The sequence below is a fragment of the Caenorhabditis briggsae genome (assembly GCF_000004555.2).
Source record: "Caenorhabditis briggsae complete genome, chrII, whole genome shotgun sequence".
In the NCBI taxonomy this organism is placed as follows: domain Eukaryota; kingdom Metazoa; phylum Nematoda; class Chromadorea; order Rhabditida; family Rhabditidae; genus Caenorhabditis; species Caenorhabditis briggsae.
In genome coordinates, this window is record NC_013486.2 from 10,467,277 (window position 1) to 10,484,429 (window position 17,153).

The 17,153-nt window shown below is 37.0% G+C and overlaps 1 protein-coding gene across 1 annotated transcript; it reads left to right on the top strand.

The window, feature by feature from the left end:
• Positions 1 to 7,373: 7,373 nt before the first annotated feature.
• Cbr-dsh-1 lies at positions 7,374 to 17,124 on the top strand (the record flags this gene model as incomplete). The annotated part of the gene is made up of 12 exons (XM_045242607.1): positions 7,374 to 7,479; positions 7,528 to 7,625; positions 8,031 to 8,179; positions 8,225 to 8,442; positions 9,505 to 9,600; positions 13,050 to 14,558; positions 14,877 to 14,952; positions 15,795 to 16,157; positions 16,209 to 16,384; positions 16,435 to 16,671; positions 16,722 to 16,889; positions 16,931 to 17,124. 12 exons carry the CDS (start codon positions 7,374 to 7,376, stop codon positions 17,122 to 17,124), a joined length of 3,390 nt encoding a protein of 1,129 aa, XP_045092330.1.
• Positions 17,125 to 17,153: the final 29 nt, after the last annotated feature.

The window sequence follows — 17,153 nt, forward strand, 5'->3', positions numbered from 1 at the left end:
CCCCCTATGCCATTTTCTCTTGTCTATTCCTTCTTTACTCTCTGATGACGATTCAAAAAATGAACATTGGATTGTCCCTTCGATACAGGAACACGGCACCTACCAACAGGTCATTAACCTGATAGACCTTTGGCACTTCAGAACATATCGTCTTTCGAGTGCCGAGGATCCGTTAGCGGGTAGCTGTGGTGCCTGCGCCTGGGCGCGAAAATTATATTGAAAACGTTTATGTTGCAGGCTTGATTAATATATGGGAAAAGAAACCAGAAAAACAGGAGGCAATAAGGCAATATGGTAAGCGTATATTCATCTTTGAACAATCGCAAAACGTATGTTTCAGACTTTAACGATCCTCGAACGTTCAAAAACTAATAGAAACCCTATCTCGAAAATCGACACAAAGTACGATGAAGGCGCATGTTGTGTACTGTGAATGCTCAGATAGAAGCCCACACTCTCTGAACTCAAATATCTCGGTTCCTGTGAGAGACATAAAAAACTATCACCTGATAAAATGTTGGAGATGTTATGATAAATATTTATTTGTTTAAACAAATGTTGGTATCTTTTGAACGAATCGAGATAATTGAGTTCAAAGTGAACGTATAGGGTGGGCTTCTTTTTAAGATTTTATAGGAATCTCCTTGGTCGCACCACGATATTTATGATCATTATATCTGAATATAATTTTTTCGGTGGTCCTCCGGTTGAACCCATCAATCTCTGCTTCAGCTTTGAACACATCATGAACACTGACCAGTATATCTGACGCGGAACTATGAAATTTCAAAATTCTTGACTCTAACATGAAATCATGTTTTTTAAAATCTAAATTTTGTTATGGTTCTTGACTGTTATTGCCTTGATAGAACAACAAAAAACTACAAACACATTCAAAACTTTCATTGTTTTTCCAGGACAATATTTAATTTCAGATGGAATTCAAATCTTATTCAATATTCAATTTTTCTTTCCCCATGTTTTTGTAAAATCATTTATCCAGGATAGCGATTTTTCAAATGTTTGTTTACGATTATAATTTTTTTTTCATACTCCTGAAGTGTTCTCCTAGACTCCTATATTTTCCCCTGATTTTTTTCCAGATCCCTGAAATGTATTTTTCCAGATTCCCAATTTTCCTCCTTCTTACCATGGTAAATGTTAATAGCATAGTTACAAACTACCGGGCGGGCCCGCTGTTTGTACAGAACACGGTGAATAATTCACGAATAGCGCACAACTGATGATTGCTAACGCGTTTCTCGTGCATCGATAAAAAAGCAAAATTCAAAAAGTTCAAAAGAAATTAATTTGTTTGTGAACCGCCATTGTTAGGGATTTGAGAGTCCAGACATCACTTTTTCTCTCAATTCTCCTACTTCTAGGTCATTCCACACCAATCCATGCCAAAAGTTTCCCGCCATGAATAACACGTCGAATAAACAAGCAAAGAATCCTGCAGAAGCTGATTTTTTTTTGAATTTTTAAAGAAACAGTTCAAATGTTTTCTAAAATTTTTCTTGAAATACTTCAGAAAGTTTTTAACAAAACAATCAATTTTTGACTATTAAAAATTGGTTCCCTTCCAATTGAGAAAAATTCTGAATTTCTATTGAAATTGTTTTCATGTTATACGGGCCGGGCCAGGCCGAGAAAATTCATCTTTCGGCCCGACCAGTTGCAACTATAAATTATATCAGATTTCTAAATTCTAAAAAAGTTAGAAAAACCAGACCACCACCGAAAAATAGTGACACACATAAAAAAAAATAATTTCAAAGTTGACGTATATTTTACGTAATTAATTTTAATCAACGAGTTGCAAGGCGTGATTTTCTCGCACGACGTTTAAAAGTTTCATCTTCAACCAAATAATTCAGTAGCGATTTTTTTAATCTCACGGTTACTGGGGCGCGATTTCTGACCCGCTGTCTTCGACCCCAGTGGTGACATGGTTACCTAATAGAGTTTACACAGTATTTCTCTTTTTCAGTAATGTTAACTTTAACATGGGACCTTTCAAAGAATCAAATAAAAAAAACAAATTGGCAAGACAACGTACTTAATGCACCGTTGTCTCACCGCAAAAAAAAAACAAATTTATTCACGAGGTACGGTTAATCTGCTTTCCAGTGACATACATTGAAAAACATGTGGAAAGTCTGAAAATCTGATTTTTATTAGGCTTGGTGAAATTGAAAATTGCGTCCTTGGCCAACTATGAAATTTGTTTTGGTCGCCAGACTATAAAATACTTTAAGCCCGTTTTCGAAATTGGTACTTTTACATGAAGATTTGGAAAAGTTGTGGATAAAAAATTTTTGTAGGTACGGTCTAGTCGTAGGAGGCAGAAAATCAACTAAAATAAATCATTTTTTGACATTGACATAGGAAATTCGAATAAAATTAGAAATTTAGACATTCAAAAGTTTATTAATTTCAGAAGTACGTTTACATTTGCCAACTGATAAATTATTTGCATCACCAACATTTTATCAGTTGAAAATGTTTTGATATCTATTACAGGAATCGAGATAAATGAGCTCAAACTTGACGGTTCGGATGGGCTTCTATAAAGAAAATAAGAAATTTTTGAATACTATATCATACTTTATATGTTTTCCTATTTTCTGAACAACCAGCTTACTTGGGAAACACCAATCAACTTTCCGATTCATCTTTTTACAAGGGAACTTTTTAAGTGAAGGTAGGAGTTAACAGAAACCAAAAGCATAGATCGAGAGAGCATGGTCGAAAACCTATAAAACCGTTTTCAAAGTCTGCTTACGAGACCTTTGAAGTGCTGAAATTTCAGTTTCAGTACCAAAAATCCCATTTTCAGTGTAAAATCGGCAATTTTCAAATTTGATTTTCTCCACTCCTAGGAGGTTTTAGGAGTTTAAACTTTTTGTGGTATACTTGAAATTATGTGGAGTTTCATAAATCAAACATTTTCTGAGAAAAAAACGTATTTTCGGAAAAGTTTTGGGAAGTTTAAAAATTTGCCTAGATTTTCGGTGGGCCCAAGCTTTCGAGTTTGAAAATTTTTTGAAGAAATTTTTTTATGTTCGAATTATGAAATTCCACATAATTTCAAGTATACCACAAAAAGTTTAAACTCCTAAAACCTCCTAGGAGTGGAGAAAATCAAATTTGAAAATTGCCGATTTTACACTGAAAATGGGATTTTTGGTACTGAAACTGAAATTTCAGCACTTCAAAGGTCTCGGCAGACTTTGAAAACGGTTTTATAGGTTTTCGACCATGCTCTTTCAATTTACGTATGTGATTTCTGCTAACTCCTTGTTAAGTTAATTATCATCAATGCATGTTAAATACAAAAATAACAAAATAGAACTGTTCGCATAATAAATAATTTACTTCAGAACTGGTATGAAACGAGTTGCAATCCATTCGAATGAAACAATTTGTATTTCCCAAGGTTGAATTTTTATAATTTCTTCCTTCTTCTTCTCAAAAACATTCCACCTCCTCCGATCTCCCGCAAAGTTCACACAATATGACCTCCTCCTTGTTGCCTCCGAACTGCCAGATGCTTTAGTTTTGCGTTCCCTCCTCTCCTCTTTTTTTCATGTTCAATTGTGCCAAAACGAAAAATCTTGGAATCTTGCCAGTTTGTCACCATAAAACACATTCCATTATGTGACGTCTTCGGCTTCTCGGCGCCTTTGTTAAAGAAATTAGTAAGGTCCATTCGAAACAGAGGGACAGAGAGACATCTGGTCTTCAATCCATTCCTTTGTTTCGTACATTCTTCTCATTCGGCTTATTAGTTTCAATGAGAGTGCCCTCCCATTCGTCTTGGTGCCCTTCTTCTTCTCCGTTCCTTTCCTTCTACTTCTTATTCCAATTTCTTCGTTTCCTATGTTCACTTGTCACTCATCTCCCGCACAAGATATTCCACTTTCCCTTCTACATCATGGATTACACTTCTATTCCGTCCCAATACGTCCAGTGGTGGTCCAGTGAAGAGGGGTTTTCAATTTAATTTGCCGTTTCCACGTGTCACTCAACTTGGCTATTTATCTCCCCAGCTAAAGTGTTCTCTTGGCTCTTTTTCGCGACTGATCATTCACGTTTTCCGGAGTGACGACGGTGTGGTCACTCCAGAAGTTTATAGCTTTGCAGTCCACTTTTAGAGTAGTCGATTGCATCAAAAATCTCTCTAACACTTTTCTATTTTTGTTCATTAGTGACGGTGTAACTACCGTAAAACCTGTAATAAAACGCCACCCCTAGCTTTTAACTTTGAGCCATTTTGTCTCGGTTCCTGTCAGAGATGCAGAAAAGTTGTCAACTGATAAAGTGTTTCTCATAATATTAGAAGTGTTTTGTCAGTTGGTATATTTTTGATATCTTGTATAAGAACTTAGATAATTGAGCTCAAACTTGACAGTGTGTGGGGCTCTTCTATTACAGGTTTTAACTTTTTTTCACACCTTTAAAATTATTTTCGAGCTGACCTCTACTAAATCTCATGGCAGTGGTTAATTACTTAGTAAGACTACTGTAACTTTTAAAAATATAAGATTAAATGAGCAATTGGGATGCCGATACAAAATAATATTTTTATCTCTCACTATAACTATAGTTATCATTTTGCATGTCATGAATTTTTTTGTTTTTAGATTAACTTAATGTTTAAAACTCCAGATATCGCTGATGTCAGAGGCATTTAGAAGATGTCGGATGATGTTGAAAATTGAAAATTTTGAATCAAAACCTATTCCTTGATTTGGAAAGTTTCAACGATCTTATTATTTTTCAAATTCATCAGAACATGAAACCTTGAACTTTTAATACACATTTATCCCTCAGATATTCTGGAATCTTCTACAAGATCTTTGGATATCCATTTCAGGGGAAAGTAATAACATCTAGATATAGATGAATGTGTACTCCGGATTGCTTAATAATTCATACAGAATATTCTAGGGTGTCTTATTCCGTAATACTGACAAATAAACAAGATTTCTGTGAAGATCAGGTTCTGAAAATCGAATATAATAATTTCGAAATTCAGAAACCTTACCATTAGAACTTCCATAATTCCTTAATAAGTGATTATATCTGTTTAATTTTTATGAAATGAGTGAACTGAAATACAAAGAATTCCTGGGATTTTCAATCCCAAGTGTGTTTTGTTTGGTATTCTTTAAACTCTGATACGATGATCTTTCAACCTTTTTTGTGCTCTCAACCCTCATACCACCCAAACAAGTTCACTTATCAGTTCTACTTTAAGTGGATTGAGCGATTTTTGAGGTGTATTTAGGTAAGTAGCAAAAAAGACAAGGTCTGCAAACAACTCTCACGTATCTCACTTGAGCCCGTGCGGGATGCTCCATCGGCCCGTCTCGTTGTCTGGTGTCTCTTTCCTCTGTTACTATCTGTCTGCCTATCTCTACAATTATTATCGGCAGGATGGATGCCTATGACGTAGCACCTTTTGCCCCTTCGCTCTCACCACACTAATTTCTCTGATTCTCTTCGATTTGCTGTGCTCTTTTGATCTCTCTCACCCCACAAAGTCGCCTCTTTTTCGTTCGTTTATTACCTTTTGGTGTGTGCCTGTATTCATATTTACCACCACCCTTTGTTCCACCATCCATTCGTGTTCACCAATCCAAAGTTCGGACCAACTGAGGACGTTTTCTATAGCTGGTTTATTGACACATTAGCTCAGTATTATTGATTTCATTGCTGATCTCTATCTATTAGAAGAATATGATCTGTTCGTTTTACTTCTTCCCGTAGTTTGAACAGTCATATGGTTGAGAAAGAATCCGAGATCTTCGAGTGGTGAAACAATGATGAGACAGATGGTTTTTTTGTGCAATAAGTGGACATTTGGTGTCTCGACTTTTGAATGATTCGATTAGGTCTCAATATTTTTTCTATTCTGAAAGAGTGAAATCATAAATCTCTAGTTAATATAATTCCAGATAAAATTATAAATTAGTTGGTTTGAGAGACAAAAAAGGAAATTTCTGACGTGAGTTTCGACCAAACGTCATACTCAGATAATTAGATAAGGTCACAGTAAAAACAAAACATGTTGCGAAATCTTCAGCTTATTTTCTCGAGTTGTTCTTTCATTTCGAAAAATGTTATTTTTTACAATTTTTCGGAGTTTTTTTTAATGTTCAAAATCAATGAAACGCATCGAAAAAATTGAAAAAAAAATGGCCAGAAAACATTTACGAATATACATGCTCCTTTAAGGATTTTCTATCGGACCTAAGCTCCGCCCACTCACGAATTTTCGTTCGCAACATTGAAATTGGACCAGAGTAATACAGAAATTTAAAAAAAAATTGAATTATTAATATGGAATGACCAGATGCTTATGATACCGAAAGTGGACCATCCAAAACAAAAAGCCCATTGAATTTGAATTTTTTCTACCAATACTGAGAAAGAAGGTTTTTCCCAACAAAAAAATTCTAACGACATCCGATCAAATGTTCTTCCCTCAAAAAACAAGAAGTTTGGCTCATCGAATGTACATAAATGAAATAAAAACAAAGAGAGCTTCTTGTTCTTCTTCTTATTTTCTTACCCAAAATTGCGTGTCGTCAGTCCATCTTGGCTTCCTCTTTTCTTTCTCCTCGTATAAATTCGGTGGCCAAGTGTCACCACTACCACCACCACCACCAGAACCAGGGGTCTCTTTCTCTTGTTTATTTCTCTAATTCTCTCTCGTGTTCCCACTTCTATTCCACCACTTTCCACCACAATCTCTCGCCCGGATCCCCTCTCCCGCCAACAACCATTCCACCCCACAACACCCCATTTCTTTCCATCTGTCCTTTTTCTCTCCTTTCTGCTATTCTTCTTCACTTACAATTCTTTCTATCTCTTTTGTGTGAGAAAAACAGGAATTCCCAACGGGGAGCTCCCATAGAAAGACCCGCCATTCCCTGGACATTCAAAATATGCTCAAAAATTTCCGGAGTGGAAACTTTTTTGCCTTTTTTCCATTACTTCTTTCTATTACACACAAGAGTTTTCACTTTTTGTTAGCCCCAACAATTCTTTGTACAATTCTACCAAAGTCACTTACATGACACATTCTAATAGATTACCATCCAAAGCGTGTGTAAAGTTTACAGTACCCCCAAAATTTCAAATAGAACGAACAAAAATTGGTGGAATAGTTTAGAAGTGATTCATAAGTGGTCAAAATCTTTTTTTCACATCTCTCAAATTTCTCTTTATTTTCTCTTCTGATGTGTGAAATGACGTGACGGTGTTCACACTTTTCAATACCCTTTGATTTACGACTTCTAACTTATGCCGCATAACTTTTTTTTTATTGAGCTGTTAAAAATATTTTAACTTTTAGCAAAATGGCAGAGTCTCCACCTCGGGTGGACTCGTCAGCTCCAGACGTCGGGGATCCGACGTCAATGATGGAGAGACTTCGTTTAGGGGATGACGGAGGAAAGGATGATGGTATGTGTTGAAAGTTATGAAATTGAAAAAAAAAATTAAAAAATTAAGAATTTGACAATAAGTCAGTTTCTTCTGCTCAATACTCTCAAGCATCAGAGGCAACGACAGCTGTCAAACAACAACCGTTTTTGCATACGATGACCAAAGTGAGTCTTTTAAAATTTGCATTTAAATTGGAGAAAAAAGAAGCTTTGGAACGAGAAAGAATGAACCTGGTTTTCACACTTGTGAACCGCCGTAGTTTCTTTTAAAACCAAAATCTTTGGACCAACTAAATCAGATATCATATAACTCGATGAGCACTACATAATGCTACTGTTTGAAAAATAATTGCTTGTCTATGAGCAAAGTTACAGACGAAACAAAAAACTGACAGATTCCGACCCGGGCCAGCCACTTTAGGGCTTATAACATTGATCATTGACATTGACAAAGTACAGTTTCTCAAATAATACCATTTTGTAGTTAAGCTGTATAGTGGCTGATGTAGTTGATCCAAAAATATTTTGTTCTTGAAGAAAATATGATAGGGCTATACTTTAAAATTTCAGGTATACTGTCACATTGACGACGAAACAGATCCCTACATGCTCGAAGTGCACGTACCACCGGATCTTATCACTTTGGGAGATTTGAAACGAGTATTAATGAGAACAAACTTTAAATACTACAGAAAAGCATTGGATCCGGACTCTGGATAGTGAGTTTTCGACTTGAAACAACAAAGAATCTAAAAAAAATTCAGTGAAGTGAAAGCTGAAATTCGAGATGATTCTCAACGACTAACGCCTTCTTCGAATAATCTGTTTGAACTATTTTTATTAACAATCGAAGGATCAACTCATTCGGATGGAAGCAGTGGGAAAATGAGAAAATATCCATCAGTACCAGGACCAGCACCATCCAATAGAAGTGGACCACCAATGAATTATCAACATGCTGCTTATCAATTTGATAATTCTAGTGAGTTTTTTAAATTTAAAAAAAGCTGTGTGTCTATCAAAAAAAAACTTAACCATGAAGCATTTGATTTGAAGAGCTCCAACTAAAGATTTTTTGAACGAAATTTTTGAAACAGCTGAATCCCAATACCGTATTTGCTTTAATAGAAGCCTGCCCTACATGGACACTTTGATCAATTATCTCGTTTCTTATGAGAGATATCAAAAATTTGTCAACTGATAAAATATTGGTAACATTATGATAAATAATTTATCAGTTGACCGCATTTTGATATCTCTCATAAGAACCGAGATAATTGAGCTCAAATTGCACGTATTGGGTGGGCTTCTATCAGAGCAAATTGTACTTCTTTTTTTTTACCATGAGAGACTTCAGCTTGGTTATCACCGAAGTCTAGAAAATGGAAAACCACATTTTCATAAATTTCACAAACTGACAGAAATCAAATTTTACAAAAAATAGCGATAAACAGAGAACGCAAGAGCTTCATAGCACCAAAAAAAGCGCTAGGGGAGGTTATCTAGGAATAGGAAAATTTTACGAAAAAATTTTTTTCAAAAATACCGACAATGTTAAAAAAACAAGAAATAACTGAGAAACCTGGAAAAATTACTGAAAAACCCATGATTATTTCTGTATCACGAGATTTTATTTTGATTGAATTCAAAAATTACCGAGGTCTAGAAATGGAAAAAAGTCCCACTTTTGATTTATGCCCACAACAAACAAAATTCTGAAAATAACCAGATTTTTGAAAAATCTGAAACTTAACCTTCAGAATTTCGAGTCTCCTATAAGATAGAAATGAATACGAGCATTGCGGTAAAGAAATAAAAAATTCAATTGAATTTCCAACAACAAAAAGTTGATCATCATCTTCTTCCAACCACCCATTCAGTCATAAACCTCCAGATGTCTGTTTCATTTTCCTTTTTTTTTTAATTTCTCCATGTCATTTTGTTTCGGCTCTTCTGATGATCAGTTTCAATTTATCTTACCAAAAAATGCTTTTTAAAATCCTTAAAATACTATTTTTGATCACCCAAGCCAAAAATTTTGCAGTGATGAGCACAGATTCTGAGTCAATGATATCTGCTGCCATACCTGGATATCTCAAAAGTGCTGCCTATAATCGACGGTTTCCGCAGCATTATCTAGGTCAGTTTTAATGATTTTTGATCGAAATCTCCCTGAGATCTCCGTGAACAGATTACTGTAGGTACCCCTGGAAATTCAATGAAATTAAAGTTTGTTGAATGTCCAGAGGACTCATGTACTCCGAAACCTAAAACACCACTCGTAAAAACTTGATCACATTATCTAATCACATTGTCACTTCCCTTCGTTTTCATGTTTTATGTTTGTGTTAATGAGAGTCGATCGCCCTGATCACCCCGAAATAGTATGAAAAATGGAGAGAACGCAGAGAAATGGACCAATTGTTTCAAATCTCTCTTTATCTGATGGGGGCTCATCTTGTGTTGGCTGGCTGCCAGTCAACCCAACACACGTTTCGAAATTCGGCCCCCTCTTTCGTTCAATGTTTGTACATACATTTCATTTCAATTCATACACATTGTATCATTCATTCTAATTCATGATTGAATTAGGAAAACGTTTCATGATTAGAATTCGAAGCACCCTGGTTGATCGTATTAATATGTTGCTAGTATGCTTTGTATTAAATCAGGAATCCTTTATCATCATTCAAACCTTCTCTTATCGTCAGATTTTAGCTGTAATAGATTTGCCGATTCGTTTTAAAATACCGTGAAACCTGTAGTAGAAGGGCCCTCACACTGTCAAGTTTAAGCTAACTTTTTTGATTCCTTTGCAAGATATCAAAAATGTGTCTCCTGATAAAATGTTTGCGATATTATGAAAAACCATTTATCAGTTAACTCTTTTCAATATCTTTGACAGGTAAACCGGCTCAAAGGGAAAAAATAGGAGCCTTTCTATTACAGGTTTTTTGGTATAAACTTTACGTTGGATCAATTTTGGATCAGGTCGTTTGGATTGATATATTTCAAAAACCTACAGGATTGAAACCTAGTCTAGAGCAACAGAGTGTATCTGCATGCTCTATTTCTGAAGATTTTAATTAAAATTTTATGTACCTTAAAGTCTCTAATAGTTTTGAACGCTTTCCGACAACTTTAAGCGAAATTTCCTCGGTTCTTGCGAAAGATTTTGAAAATGTTTTCAATATTTCGTTAGTTGGTCATTTATATATCTGTTTTGAAAACCGGGAAAAACTGACTAAAGTGACGGTCAAGGTTCAACTCTATTTGAGATTTTACAGTATAAACGTTTTTTACACACCGGAAAGTTACTCAAAATCTGTCGTATTCTTACTATAAATGGGGTCGAACATGCCTGTTCCTGCCTGAGGAAATCGGTGTTCTTTGACACAGTTCATTCTCGAATTGTGATCTTTTGGTGCTTCTTCAACTCGCCTTTCTTCTCCCATCTCGTCTCCTTTGTTGGGGTCATTGAGCTTCCCCGTTATCTTTGCTCCTCCTGGTGAGAAACCGTTCTCTCATTCTCATCCGTCTCTTTATCTCTGCTCAAACTTTTCCATGTCAGTGGGAAAAAAACCGAAAAGACCGATGAGTTTATCACAGTGTTTATCAAGATGCTTTCACTCTATTCGCCGTCTCTTTATCCACTTGAACACTCTTCTTCTCGAGACCTCATACCACTTCACCCCACTTTTAGTTAGTTTTTTTCGCCCCGTGCTCTCTCGTCAAATTGTGTATGTGTTTCTACTTGTCACTATTATCGTTTTTGTGTCAGAATGGTCTTTCCTGGTACATCTATTGTTACTCTTCTTCTCATTATCACTTTCGTTCGTTTTCTCTCGGAAATAGAATAGGACTTTCTGGGATCTTTGGTTTTGTTTACTTTAGGAGATGATTCCCCCTATCCTAGTCACTTGTGATTCTATCATGATACCATTCGGAAAAACGAAGAAAAAGAGACAGTTTTGAAATTGATCTGTAGCTTGGATCCGCTTTTCCATCCCCGATCAGTATTTGTCTATCTCATGTGTAGGTGGATTTTGATTAGATTTCGTCATTAACAGAGAGAGCTCATGTATCAATCTAGATCAATTTTGCAACATTCGTTCATTTTTTTTGAACTATTTCTATTCTTTTTTTGTTGATAAACAAGTCGTTAATTTCTATAGAGAAACCTGAAGTAATAGTATTGATTTGACCATCACCCAATTTGTTTTGTTTTTTATATTTTCAGTGATGTTTGAGCCTTAAATTGTGAGATGTTTATATAAATAACGGGACCACTTGAACTTCTTCTATGAAAAATTTGAAAACTAACAAATAACTTGGAATAGAGTTTTCATAATCATCTAAAACCCTTTTGAGTCCCTAGTAGTTTCAAAGTTTTGGATAATTCACAACGATGCAGAATAGAGTCTTCATGAGAAAAAAGTTTGCTAAGTGGGAAACTCTCTTTGAAGTACCCGCCACGTCACTTCAAGACCTGTGGGGATAAAACAAGGTTTCGGATTTTTGAGCTTTTCGATATTAGGTCATCCTTAACATCTTTTTATCTGTTTTCCCAGTTTTCCATGGCTACTGAACACCAACAAATTAGATTCATTTCCTTCAAGACTAGACCAACAACATAGCATACCGTGAAACCTGTAATAAAAGGACCCCTTAACTTTGAACCAATTTATCTCGGTTCCTGTCAATGATAATCCAATTGATAAGTTGTTCATCATAACACCACAAACATTTTATCAATTGACATATTTTTATATCATTTACAGAAATCGAGATACATTGGCTTTAGCGTTCTTCTAAGTTTAAAGCACACAGCTGATCACTAATAAGATTTTGGGTATATTTCAGAATTTTCGAACTTTCGAGAAACAATTTAGTTCAAAAACCATTTTTATAACTCTTCTAGGAGCCGAGATACAGGCTAAGAAGGCTAGAGATGCAGACAACGAGACATTCTGACTGTCTGCGTCTCTTCTAAAAGGTATGTCTCGGATTTTAGTTGAGCTAGATTTCACGGTTTATTTTTCCTACTCCCGCATTTTCCTCGTACCTCCCAGTCTCATCAAAATCAAGTATAACGAAATCGACATGCGTCAAGTTCGATTAAAGTTTAACGACTGTGTTGATTCAGGTCTATTTCAAATTTTTGACTTTTTGTTGATCCGATTCTAAAAGCATTTTGTGTATCCTGACCAGGTCTTGTCGTGTTCTTCAGAAAGTAAAACTGAAATATTTTAATTCCAATACTTTCCTTTTTTCCAAACTCTATGGAACAGCATTGCATAAAAATAGAAAACTGATCTCTTCGATCCCTTGAAGTTCTCCACCACATGATATAAGTATATGTTTCTGATCCAAGTACATCATGAGCTCTCGTCTCGATCCGGAAAATTTATGACCCCCCATCGAGTTGGTGTTTCTCATTGAACCACCATCACTCTTCTTTCTTTTTCTCTCAATTCTTCTTATTACTCTACCTCTCACTCTTCCGTCTCTAGAACTTTCTATTTTTGTGTACAATACTATTCGTTTTCTAGAGAACGACACACGAGTCACTCAGAGCTCTCTAGTGAGCAATGAGTATCAAGTTAGGAGTTGCTCGAGAACGAGCCATTCCGGCTAGTTCGAATACACCATCCACATCATCAATGACGACTTCATCCGATGTCCTCCGTTCACTTTTATTTACTGCAAAAGAACGAAAAGTGCTCTCAACATACACAGCTCCACCTTCACATCGAAATCATTCCCCGGGAGTTGTTTCCCAATTAATCAACAAAATCGAACAGAAGGCGTCACCACCCACGACGTCTTCTAGAACGAAGAAAAAGAAGAAGGCTCCTCCACTTGCTCAAATTGATGATTTAGACTTAATCGAAGATGAAAAGACTGTTGTGGAAGTTGCCAAAAGTCCCAGAAGAAAAAAGTATACAGGAAATCCTCTGGGTAACCTGAAAATCCTAAATGGCTTTTTACCATCCAGCAAAACCACCGATGATAAAGAAAATGACTCCGTTCCAAGTACTGGAAAGAAACTCAAAAAGAGCAAGAGCAAGAGTAGAGTTGAGCCAGAAACCGATCCACCATTCCGATTAAAACGAACTCTGACGGATTTAACTAACAACCATACACCTTCTGGATCCACGTGGCGCCAAATGGTCTCAAATGCTCTAGGAGGTCCACTCAAAAAACGTCTGAGTGAAGGTGCTCTGTTCTTCCCCGGAACCAGCAAAGCAGCAGATGATTGTGTCGACGAAGAGGGGGGTAATACGAAGACGAAAACGAAGAGCCCATTTTTACAACGACGGAAACAAAACGAAAAAAGTGCAGGAGGCGCCAACAGAAAAGAGTCCGGTGGTTCCGCCTCCTCGTCGTTTTTTGGAGCTCTTATCAGATTATCTCACTCGGCTGCAAGTTTAACCTCGTTAACTTCACTTGGTGGTTCAAGATCGAATTCTGCATCACCGTCAAGTTCTCGATCCAACACAAAAGAATTCAAAGAGGAACTGAAACCACCTCAACCACCACCACCAGATCTTATTTCTCCAGCTGCTGCCCTTTCAAAACCTATATTTTCACTTGCTCCTCCATCCTCTCCTGTTTCTTTGACGCCTCCATCCAGGGAGCTTCGGAAATCCAAAACGTGTCAAATCACCACCGATCGTCCTCCAATTATTCCTAGTATTACCATTTCTGAAAGTCGAAGTCTGAATCGAATTGATCGTTGTCGTCCGGTTACTGTCGATGGAAGCAATCTTACTCCGGATCGTCGTCCATTAGTCTCCAGAAGAAGCACGATGAGTCGGACAATGTCTCTGATTCCGACTAGTCCTTCACTTCCCCCTCTATATGAAGAAGAAATGGCAAGTACGGCGGCAATGGTAGATGAGGAAAGAGAGGAAAAAACTCAAAAACGGAGGATGAGGAGGTATGGAGGATCCAACACGACAAGTACATATCAAGGAAGAAAGGATGCTGCTCCAGATGCATCACCACGAAGGCATCTCATTGGTTTCTTACATAGAACATCACATTTATCATTGACTTCTGAATTGAGTGCAGACGCTTCATTTTATTTGATTGGTTAGTAGCAATGGGTTAAGATGAAAGAGTGATCAAGTTTTATAGAGGAGTGTTGGAAGAGAAATTAAACTTCCGTAAAACCTTTACTAGAAGCGCCCCTAACGTTTAACTTTGAGCCTTTTTTCTCGGTTTCTGAGAAAGAAATAAAAAATGTTAACTGATAAGCTATTTATCATAATATCAAAATGTTTGTCAGGTGACACATTTTTGATATCTTTTACAGGAGCCAAGGAAAATTAGCTCAAAATTGACAATGTGGGTGCCCTTCTATTACAGGTATTTAAGGTTATATGTTGCCATCAATCTTTTTCTCTTCAGGCCATCGAAGGCATCTCGAAGAATCGACAATTGGTTCAGAATCCGATGCGAGAGTATTTTCAGATGACGATGATAGGTGAGTATTCTCGAAACATCCATAAAAGTAAAAGTCATGATTATAGTTCTGGTTCAAAGTGAAATTTTTGTCCCCGGAGACATTGTCTTTCGAATTTCTCCTTCTCTCATCCTCCTCTAAAATAACTAATACCTTTTTTGTCTCTTTTCTGTTTGTCACATTGAGTGACAAATGACTGGGCTTATACGGGAGAGAGTCCTTCATCCTTCTCCTCCCAACTCCCCCGATTGTCCTCATTTTCGTGCTCTTCTCCCATCCCTCTTTTTCGAAATATGAGTGGTTATATTACTGACGATGATTTCGAAAGTTCTGATGGCAAGCCTTATTATTCAACTACTTCAACTTCAACATCTGATTATTACTATGCCATTGGAACAGCACCGCCGAGTTCGACTGGTGCCACGACTCGCGATGTGTCAGTTATTTTTCTTCGCCCGTCCACTCAAATCTCGATAAGAAGACACCTCGTTAAATCTTCGAGAATCTTCGTTATCTAGAGCCTGGTAGTGACTATCACAAAAAGCTTTTAGTGTAGTGCACTATGCGAAATAAAAGAAAAGGAAGATCAATAAAACGTTTTGAAGAGAAGAAATAGATAGGCGCGATAGGAGACATGGGGCGGAACGGGGTGGGAAACGAAGAGGAGAAGATGGATGAGAAGAAGTGGATGATAATTGCTTGCAATAAATCTTTCAGCTCTTTTCCAATTGAAACGAGCTCAGTGGAACTTTTGTGACATGAAAAGACTAAAAAAGTGTACTTTTGGACTTTTGTAGTTTGTATTCTGAAAAATGCGATCACTCTGCTTCTGATTATCAATTTTTAATCAAAACTATTTTCAGAGGGTCCACAACAACCGACTTCACATCCGTCTCCCGACAACATGAAAAAATGGCAAAGAAGAAAAAGAACAAGAGAAACTTTAGGAAGCCATCGAGGGCTTCTTCCTTTTCCAGCATCACAGAATCCTCAATGAGCCTTGATGTGATCACTGTAAATCTGAACATGGATACTGTCAACTTTCTGGGAATCTCAATCGTCGGTCAAACATCGAATTGTGGAGATAATGGAATCTATGTAGCAAATATTATGAAAGGAGGAGCAGTGGCATTGGATGGAAGGATTGAAGCTGGAGATATGATTTTACAAGTCAACGAAACGAGTTTCGAAAATTTTACCAACGATCAAGCTGTGGATGTGTTAAGGTAATAGCTTAATTTCAAGAGAAACATTTCTGAAATTCAAAATAATTTTAGAGAAGCTGTCAGCCGTCGTGGTCCAATCAAATTGACGGTTGCCAAAAGTTTTGAGAATGGTCAGAGCTGTTTCACGATACCCCGGAACAGTAGAGAAGAGCCAGTGAGGCCAATCGATACACAAGCTTGGATTCAGCATACAAATGCTATGAGAGGAATGCCGAGTATTGTAGAAGGTGAGATAATTGATTCAAATCTTATTCGACAAAAACTGTAAATTTTTCAGAAAGCGCCCCAACTCCAATTCCAGGTGAATGGCCACATGGACGTCCTCCAAGTAGCTCCACGGTCACTTCAAACGGATCAAATGGTCAGAATACTGTCGTTGGAAATGGAGCTCATATTCATCTTGATATCCATACTGATAAGAAAAAGGTTGTTGAGATAATGGCTATGCCAGGATCAGGACTTGACATCAAAAATCGAACATGGCTCAAAATCCCAATACCTATGTCTTTCCTTGGTATGAATTATAGTAATAGTTTCCTTTTGATTAATTCATAATGTCTATAGGGTCCGATTTGGTCGAATGGCTATTGGATCGAATCGAGGGACTCCGAGAGCGGAAGACAGCTAGAAACTATGCAGCGGACTTGCTGAAATTGAAATATATTGCACACGTGGTGAACAAAGTCACATTCACTGAGCAGTGTTACTATGTGCTGGGAGACGAGTGTGCTGGTGAGACATACTTTTTTACAAAGCTTAGCCCAGAATTTCAGACTATGCCCGATTCCGAAATGAAGATGGTGGTCCAAAATATCAATGGACGATGGGAATGAATGGAATGTCTGCTGGAAATGGTAGTTCTGTGATGCTTCCACCACCACAATTCCCTGGAGCAGTACCATTTAAAGGAATGGCTCCATCAATGGTGAGCGACGGCGAATCGCGCATGTATGTTATGCACATCTGAAACGTTTCGATTTCATTTAATTTTACGTT